This window comes from Coenobita brevimanus, chromosome 75, assembly GCF_032717465.1.
Source record: "Coenobita brevimanus isolate Jiangsu-jjx chromosome 75, ASM3271746v2, whole genome shotgun sequence".
Lineage (NCBI taxonomy): Eukaryota > Metazoa > Arthropoda > Malacostraca > Decapoda > Coenobitidae > Coenobita > Coenobita brevimanus.
In genome coordinates, this window is record NC_137028.1 from 13,331,971 (window position 1) to 13,341,660 (window position 9,690).

The following is a 9,690-nucleotide window of genomic DNA, read 5'->3' on the forward strand; positions in this document are numbered from 1 at the left end:
GATTACTCAAAAAGATATTAATGGATTTTGCTGGCATTTTTTGGAGGGGTAGAGTAAGTCCCAAGGAACAAACCATTACATTTTGGTGGTGATCCGGAATATCATCCGGATCCAGGAATTTTTTGTTTGTTTTTCCACACTCTATCTCCAAAGGTTCTCAATGAATTTCAATGAAATTTTGTGGAATGGAGGGCCATGGGCCAAGAAAAAATTAATTAAATTTGGGGGCTGATCCAGATCCGATCAGGATCCAGCAATGGCACTGGAAGAGGTATGCAATCTCTGAGTGATTTCTAGTTGAAGTTCTCGTGTGTGTGTATATAATATACAGTATAGCCTCTATATATATATATATATATATATATATATATATATATATATATATATATATATATATATATATATATATATTTGTGTGTGTGTGTGTGTGTGTGTGTGTGTAGTGCTGGTGTTGATGTCAGTAAAATACAATGCATTATTCTAATCCCATAAATATGGAAAAAAATAATTTAAGAGTTAAGCAGGAGTATCTCAAAGAATTCAGTACATAATCAATTTTATATTTACATATAATACAAATTCGCCTGAAGTTACACGTGTATAGATAATTAAGACTGTGGAAATATTTACAAAATGTGTTAAAAAACATGGTAGTATTGTCGTTAGTATTGGACCACATATCTGTTGCATCACTACTAGAAATGAATTATTTGATTCCAGAAGTCACTAAATTATGCTAAGCAGTCTTTGTTAACCATAACATTTAATGTATTATTATCGTACACAATACTTACAAAAAGAAAAAATCAACATGGTAAATAATAAATTAAATTATATAGTATAAAGAATAAATCAAAACCATAAAAATAGCCAAAATCATAATATACAAAATTATACAAGCTGTCTTCGTGAAAATAAAATTTTAAAAAAACACTGAATATACTGATAACCAAAGAAATACAATAGCTTGCTCGCAACGCCAAACGCCCGAAAACAAACTACCATGACTGTCAAAATGCTCATGCAGGACAGTCAAGTAAAAAAGAATATTACATTGCACTTTTATACTGTCCATGGCGTTCTTAAGTGACTACCCATGACTGCTGCTGATGATAATAAACCACCACTTATGAGGTCCTAATCTAAGTGGCATAGGAAACCTCGTAACACTTTCTTCTGTGATTTCTGATAGGTATTAATCCTTGGTATTTTCTTTTATCTTATTTACACATACCTAGTATCGACATAGTTTCCATCAGCAACTTGTAAAAGGATAAATATACATGGTAAGCAAAAAGTACGTTTTCGGACACTGTTACGAGTTATGCCACCTAGAATATGGACCTTAATGTTCCTACATTTGGCCTGCGTTTTAGTCATCCTAGGAAGCGCTCTAGCATCTCCGCCTTACCAGCTTACTTCTGCATATGGCACGGTACTATTGTTCGCTATTTATGCAATCATCACCAACTTACAAGATAATATTAATGCAATATGCAAAATATTAGGATAAGAAATAGGTGCCAGAAAGCATCGTGAAACCTTCAGTCCGATGACGTGTCTTTTAACTATTTCTCCTACCAGACGATTTATTTCAACTTATGAGAGACTTTCCGAAGTGGAATGCTGCATGTGGCCTTCCTTAACCACTTCTCACCAAAAAATCTTCCAAACAGTTAATAAAATTGTTCGGTGAGTCCAAGCATAAAACAGAAAAGATGTCACCGGACTGAAGCAATTAAGCCTTGTAAAATGCGGCATTCTCATCAAGTGTGGGTGGGATTCTTAAAACAATACGTATGATTCCTTGTCGTAACTTTGACTGGATATTGCAGGAAGAATTAAAGACACGGAAAGAGCCTGCAGTTTTCTTTACTAATTTTTCCTGCAGAAGACAGATAGAACCTACGTTTCTGTAGAAGGAACAGGAGGCGTGGTAAGACCTTACACTGTTTTTCTTTTCCTTCCTAAAAAAAAGAAAAAAAAAAGTCGAAGTTACGACTGAAAATCGAACCGAATATTGTTCGTGAATTTGGTCCCAGCGCGGAGACTTCAACTAAACGTACGAAGCCACCAAAGCACCTATCTCAGATTCTGGGACCACGTTCTGCACCATTCCGACAATATGCATTCAGTAGCAGCAAGATTAGTTATACATTTCACTCTGACGACGTAGTTTTCTTTATATTCTTGCTACTTTCAAATTATATACTATGTTTGGCTTAGAAAAGACTGTTGGAGTTTGGTATATCCTTCTTTGCCTCTTCATTACGGGAGATGTTCCTAAACTTGAATAAAATCATCTGGAAGTAGCAGGAATAAAACACAAAATACGTCAAAATGAAGAGACTTAAACTCTGCCTCTGCGAGTCACATATAGATCATGATAATTTTATCAGATGGTGGTTATTTCTTCTAAACCAACAACATGAACCTTAAAATTGTGAGAAAGCTGAAAAATTAATGATGAAGCGATAAAATGAATAAAAAGAAAATATGACATAAGTATGCAATGACGCGAATAGGACAAAAATATAACGGAACTAAAACAAATGGGCAACGAGGACGCTGGAGGCTTGGAAACAAAGTTAATGGGAAACAAAAAGAATCTGGCGTAATTAGCGAAAGATATGGTAAAAGAATAATTAAATGTGACAGCAACTTTACCGCTCCTCCTCTTGAATTATCACATTGTCTTTATTAGTCTGTGTACTTATGCCTTGGCTTATCAGTGTAATGCTGCCTCCTATACTGAACTAAAGAGTTGGCATAAGAAAGTTGAGTCAATTTTATAAGAATTTTATGTTATCCCAGTGTAGTCTGTTGTAGCTCTTCCATTGATAAATACACCCTTATAAGTTTTGTCTATTTAATTTTCAGCGAATCATATTACATTGACCCTACATCTTTTAAGAGTAATTCATGTTTTATTTCCCATTCAACGTATTTTCAAATGTTCTAATTTCATGGTCAGGATATTACATTTGACAGCCATCAATGTATATGTATCATTAACTGGAATGGGACTGGAGTTAAATTAAACGAAATGTATAGACAAATCTTTCTTTTATTATTCATAATAAGTTTAATACAAGGCTATGTACATTTCTTGACTACATATTTCCAAGTAAAATTTTACGTGGATAATTAATTCTCTCTTTGACGTGATCCTTTGTACTCTATCGCATAAACAACTGTCCACTGTGTAATGGAGAAATATATTTTAATCCTCACTTTCTACCAAAATGTTTTCTTTAAAACTGAATTTAAATCATCTCTTCCTACCAAGACGCTTTCATTAAGACTGAAACCGTGGTAGTATTAACAGACTTCCTAGAAACTGTTCCTCTTCACTGATTGGGCTACTGGTATTTGCAAGGGTGGTAGTAGTAGTAGCAGCAGCAGCAGTTATACAACAGTAATAGCGGTATGTCGTCGTGAGTTTTGGGAGATTAGGATCACGATACCAGCTAAATTATTTCTATGGAGCCTCGGTACAGACATTCAGGAAACATTAAGAACAAACACAGAGAGGGCGCGGGCCAGGGCAGGCGTGTGTGGCGCGGAGCCTGGCCACCGTCACGGCCGATGGCACCGCCTGACCACCACCACCACCACCGTCAACCCACCTTACCCATCACTGCGGGTCCTCCTCGCCCGCCAGGCCCACCGCCACGCCGCCTGCTGCCTGCCGCTGCCACCTACCCGCCACAACAATCAAGTCACCGGGAGGATGGGGCTGGTGATTGTCCCTCCGGCCACAGATGAACTTTTCTCAGCGACAGAGGGAATCCAAAGGTCACCTCATTACAAGATGGCCAGAGGTTCTTCTGCACCGCAGAAGCGTCAAAGGGACATCTCAGTTGCTGGAGCACCGATGAGGAAAAAGGTGGGACGGGCGGCAGGTGAGGACCGGGCAGCAGCTACAGCGGTTGGATGGTGTGGTGCAGCGGGTCAGGCCGTCGGGTATCGTGTGGCCTTTCTGAGATCCGTTGTGGCAGTGTCGGCGTGCAGGACTGCCTTACAGGTTCCAAGCGACGACTCCTACACTTGCATCAGGTATGCGACGGCGGCGGCGTTGAGGGTGGCAACGGCGGCGGGGCGAGGCGGGGAGGGCGGCGGGATAGTGAGCACCACAACAACACCGCCGCACCACGTCCACTGCTGACGTATTAGCAGTAGTGGGAAACAATCAACACAAACTAAATATACTTAGGGGGTTAATCTAAGTGTGAATGATACATATATTACAATGAAATTATTATAAATTCAGCTCTTGAGACATATCACAAGTGCGGCTTGCCTCTTACCGGCCACCGTCACGGGCTCTTGGGTTATTTACACTGGTGACTATATGTACAGGGTGGCGGCAGCGGCTAGGACGGCGGGCGGCGACACGACACTCACCAGGTGGTGGCTCCTAGCTGGCCGCTGCGAGTCCTCCGCGGTACCATACCACCGCGGCCGGCATGGATGCAGGGTTGGCCGGGGCCTGGCATGTCAGTCTGTGCGTATGTGTGTGCGTATGTGTGTGTGTGTGTGTGTGTGTGTGTGTGTGTGTGTGTGTGTGTGTGTGTGTGTGTGTGTGTGTGTGTGTGTTTATGTGTGTGTGTATGTTTATGTGTGTGTGAGCAGGCCAAGGTGAGAAGGTGGTGGGTACCAAGTCACATTACACAGACAGACAGACGAGAAACCCGCCACCAAGTATTTTCAGTTTTCAAGATAAGGATGATGATAGCGTGTGGGTGGGCCCGCCCACAAGCCGCCCACGGGCCCAGATGCCGGTAGGGCCGCGGCCGCCCGCAGCAGCCGCCACCCGCCACTCACCACCACTGGAATGTTCCAAACACGCACACAAAAAACTCGAGGTAACCGCTACATAATGTTCACACGTAATATGAAGCTCAGTCTTTACACTACTGCCTATCGTCTCACTGAGGAATCGCAGGAATGACACGAGAGGTCGCTTGAGGTGCGGCTTCATGGAATGTCTGGCGAAGTATGGAGTCACAAGTTCCTACTTTATACACTTCGTCACCCACACCTTCAGTTTATCTATACAGAAAATAGTTTTTATCACTGAAGGAGTCTTCACACATATGGACACACCAGTTTTTCTGTCTGGTAAGCTGCTGTGGCTGGTGGTGAGGTGTGGCCGCACTGGGCCGCCCCTCCTCCGAGGAGAGCCAGGCTGGCCGGCCCAGGGACTAGAGGTGCCGGGACTCGCCCACCGCCGGCAGGAGCGGCGGCAACACCCCCAGGGAGGCCCGCACCTCAAAGCCTCCAACTCACGCTGGGTGCCAAGGGCGGGAGGGGATGGGGAGAGCCCCAGGGGAGCACTCAGGGCTGCGGCTGGCTGCTGGTCAGTTAGCTGCCTCCTGCCACAGGTTTAGCGACCATCAGTGGGAGACCGCATGTGATGGCGCCACAGTGTGTGGGGGCATCTGAGGGGAGAGTAATGGGCCCGGGGGGGAGTGTTGTGGTGGAAGGTGTGTGGGGGACCCGTGCATTGCCTGGTGGGTGTAGCTGGGGTACTTGAGCTCCCGGGGCAACTCCACTGACCTGGGTTGTCCATAGTCTGTGCTGGGGGTGATTTGTTGACCCGGGCCACCTGGAGGAGTGCCATTTACACCCTGAGCGTCATGCCCCTGACCCATGATTGGGGGTGTCATCCTCTTCTCCTTCTGTCGTCTGTTGCAGAACCACACTCGCACCACTTCCTTCTCCAGTTGCAACGTGTCCGCTAGCTGCGTGATCTCCTGGGCAGAGGGTTTTGGCTGTTTGTGGAAGTGCTGCTCCAAGGCTCCTTTCACCGACACTTCTATGGAGGTTCGCTTTTTACGCTTCCTACCTTGGGCTGCGATCTTGTCGATTGAGGTGGGGCTGCCAGTCGTGGAATCCGCCTCCTCCAGCCACTTCATCAGCAACGGCTTCAATTTGCACATGTTTTTGAATGACAGCTGTAGGGCCTCGAATCTGCAGATGGTAGTCTGGGAGAACACATTACCGTACAGTGTGCCAAGAGCCAGTCCCACGTCAGCTTGTGTGAATCCCAGCTTAATGCGCCTCTGTTTGAAAGATTTTGCGAACTGCTCGAGATCGTCACTGGTGGGCGTCTCTTCCTCTACTTCGTGGTGTACATGGTGGTCGGGTGTTACTGGAGATTCACAGTGCATGTCTCGCAAGTGGCCTGGATGCATTTGGTGGGGCATGATCCCATTCATGGCATATGGGTGGTGCCCCAACGGGGAGCCGCCGTTGCCCGCCGCCGCCAGGCTGTAGGGCGAGGACACGGGCGGTTGCCACCCATGGGCCATGTGATGGGTCGGACGGTGGTGGATGGCCACTTCTGAAGGCTGGGGTTTGATGTCCTGATGAAGACCTGGGTGAGGATGCATCCAGTGGCTGGGATCTGACGGAGGCAGGCCCACCCATGGGTTGTGAGCCATGGGCGCCTGGTGCTGTGGCATGTACTTCATTTCGTGGGCTTCACGCCCGTACCCTTGAGTGTTCACTATGTTCATGGCGAGACAGTCTGGCACACTGACTGGATCAGAACACACTGCACTTGATGCGATGTAAGTTGTTGTAGCCATTACACAGCAAGTCTGATCAGACTTGCAAACAGTCTGACCACGACTCTGCCTACAAACTCACAACTGAAGTACACTTGCGCGCTGGGAACCACCAGCACTGGTCGGCTCCGCCCCTCCTGAGCTACAAGTCTGCCATTGGCTGCTTCCTCTCGGGCCGCCCAGCAGTGCGTGACGTCATCCCACCCTTGACACCCATTGGTGCGCGTGCGGACAGGAACCGTAGACGGATACTGTTGGCGTATTCTGTCCAAACAAACTTCCGTCAACCTAAAACAGTGATTCTGTCTTCTACCTGTCTCTCTGCTTCTGTCACGCTTTCCACGACTCAAGAAATCCTAGAGCAATGCTAAACTCTACTGGCTTTTCCTAAAATTCTTCGTAGAAAGAAGCAGATGTTCCGGTCCACTGGGCGTGGGCGGGGCGAGGGCGGCAGGGAGAGTGATGTACGGGCGGTGGGTTGGGCTAGGCCTGGCTCCTCCCACGTGTGCCTGCCGCCTGTTTACTCGCAGGTCGGCGTCTGCGAGGCCCCGGCGCGTGCCGACCTGCCGCCGCTCTCCGCCTCCTCTAGCAGGTGGGTGCCGCAGGACCTGGTCGCGCCATCACTCACACGCAACACTCTCACTCAACACTACAGCCTCTCCCTTCACGCACTTTGCACGCTTCATAGTTTTGCTTCGTTCATTTCCATTTTGCTCTTCATCGTCCCTCCCCTCATTATTGCTTGGATGTCACTGACGAACACTATTTTTTTGTAGCTTACGTTCCAAGTTTGTCGAATGCAGTTCACGAATACCTATAGATTTTTATGTATTACTGTACCTGGTAATGAATGGTTTATTGCATACCATTTTGAAAGAATCCGTTGAAGACAGTAAAATCATAAATGAAATCACACACACACACACACACACACACACACACACACACACACACACACACACCCTACATATATAGGCTATATACATATCTATCTATCTATCTATCTATATATGGCGTATATATACCGGTATACATTTTTCGCGCTTTTTTTTTTTTGTATTCGTGCATGTCAGTGTCACGATTGCTTCCTCTGCCGATCTTAAGTATCACCTGCCCAAAACAACAGCGAACAATGAGGCATTTATCTATTCTAAGGCATCATTCAGTGTATAAGCTGCTTGTGCTTCACTGTCTTGCTTCATTTCGTCATGGACTGTGTATCAGATTTATCCATTAGTAGGTCAAACATACGGTTATGTTTTCATGAGCACACTATTCCCTGTGTCTAATAAATATTGATACTCCTTTAAGCAGCAGGGCTGTGACGTAATTCAATGAGGTTGGCAGTCATCGTGAGGCATAATTGTGGGTTGAACCAACGATGCTTTACAAAAGCTCTCCTGTTACGAATACTGCAAGGAGTCTGTTGGTAATTAAAATTGACAGACTCTGCCACTACAGCTATAGACTAGCAACTTCTGTTTTTTAATCAATTATCTTTACTTATTAATTACCGAATGCGTCTACCTTTTATATATATATATATATATATATATATATATATATATATATATATATATATATATATATATATATATATATATATGTGTGTGTGTGTGTGTGTGTGTGTGTGTGTGTGTGTGTGTATTGTATATGCAATTTTCTTTCCACACGTCAAACACGTAAGCCACAACAGTTCTCTTCTAAACATATTCGTTCAAACACAGTTCAGCAAGTAAGATGGCACTTAAGGATGAGCAGGTGTTCGCGGTCAAACCTCCCATCGTTTTCTTTACAGACCGTAGCTGAAAATTCGATGTACAGTAATAAAAAGTGAAAGCGTTTATTTCAAATTGTCTCACTTGGGGTAGTCATGAGGTTTTCACATGCAAAATGAAAAACTCCTTCCTCGTTTGAAGTAACGATTCTCATAATATAATATGACAGCAGTTAATTTACCTGTCTTCGGGTTCCTGTAGAACCAGGTTCTTTAACACTGACATAAACAGCTCAGTGTCGTGATGACTGACAGATTATAGGACACAGTCGCGGACAGTGGAGTGGTTATGGAACTCTTAATGAATATTCTCAAAAGTTCATTGGTCCACTAAGATTACATTACTGGGCTTGAAAAGTCATTATTCACTGTCTGGTTATCTACCGTAAGGAAGTATTTCGATATTTATGTCGGCACCTGCACATTGACTAACTCTGGTCCAATGTAAGTCCGCCCCAGGCCGCCCCTCAGACCCGTCCCGCCCCGCCCCACACACCGCCTCTCCCACACTCAAAATATAGTGCATAGCGGTGCAGCCACGCCGTAATGCCACCCTGATGTAACATTGATTGTATTCAAATCAGGGTTGTATCGACAGCGCCGTGACCCGGTTTTATTGGCGTTATATTTACACTTTCCTTATCCCTTTTCGCCTGTGCCTTCCTTTATATTTTTATACTTGGGTTACATTTCACGCAGTTTTCGTCGGGTTCCGATAAAATAATGCAGTTAATGAAAAAAAAAGACACAAAACTAATCAAGAACAACTCTCTGATAGTAAACTACTCGGCTAGTCACATTTGTCCTTCACACCAATCCTCAATTGTATACTTGCAGTAAATCCTTGATTAAAAGCAGTAGGAGCACTATTTTGATTACATTCATGATATATTCAGCATAAAAAAGTAACCATTCAAGTTCAGCCTACATCTCTCCAACCCCCTTTCAGTTTCCATTACAGACGCTAACATTCGATGTGTTTAAAAAAAAAAAAAAAAAAAAAATCGTGACCTGCTTCAGCTGCCTGTCGCTTCACCCTTATATTCCAAGCCATATTCTCGTTTGCTTAGGAAGTTCCTTAGCTCTTCTTCTTTTCCGGTGTATTTCTACCTTTTGAGCGCTAATAATCCCGTGTATGGTATTTTAGCAATTTATAATCATATTAATATAACATATCATACAAGAGCATTGTAAGCTACAGTACGCATAATAAATGTTTATGGAACAGGAACTGAAACTATCTTAGGTCGACTAGAATACGAGCCTCTCCCTCATGTGTCACGACCGCTAGTTTCCTTAGTCTCTTCACTGCAATAACCTCTTTCTTCTCCTTCATCT

General features: G+C 44.4%; 1 protein-coding gene across 1 annotated transcript; it reads right to left on the reverse strand.

Annotated features, from left to right (window-relative positions):
• Positions 1 to 5,399: 5,399 nt before the first annotated feature.
• LOC145407974 (silk gland factor 3-like) lies at positions 5,400 to 6,596 on the reverse strand. Its single transcript, XM_080278777.1, has one exon. The coding sequence runs from the start codon at positions 6,594 to 6,596 to the stop codon at positions 5,400 to 5,402; it is 1,197 nt and encodes a 398-aa protein (XP_080134903.1).
• Between the last annotated feature and the right edge of the window lie 3,094 nt (positions 6,597 to 9,690).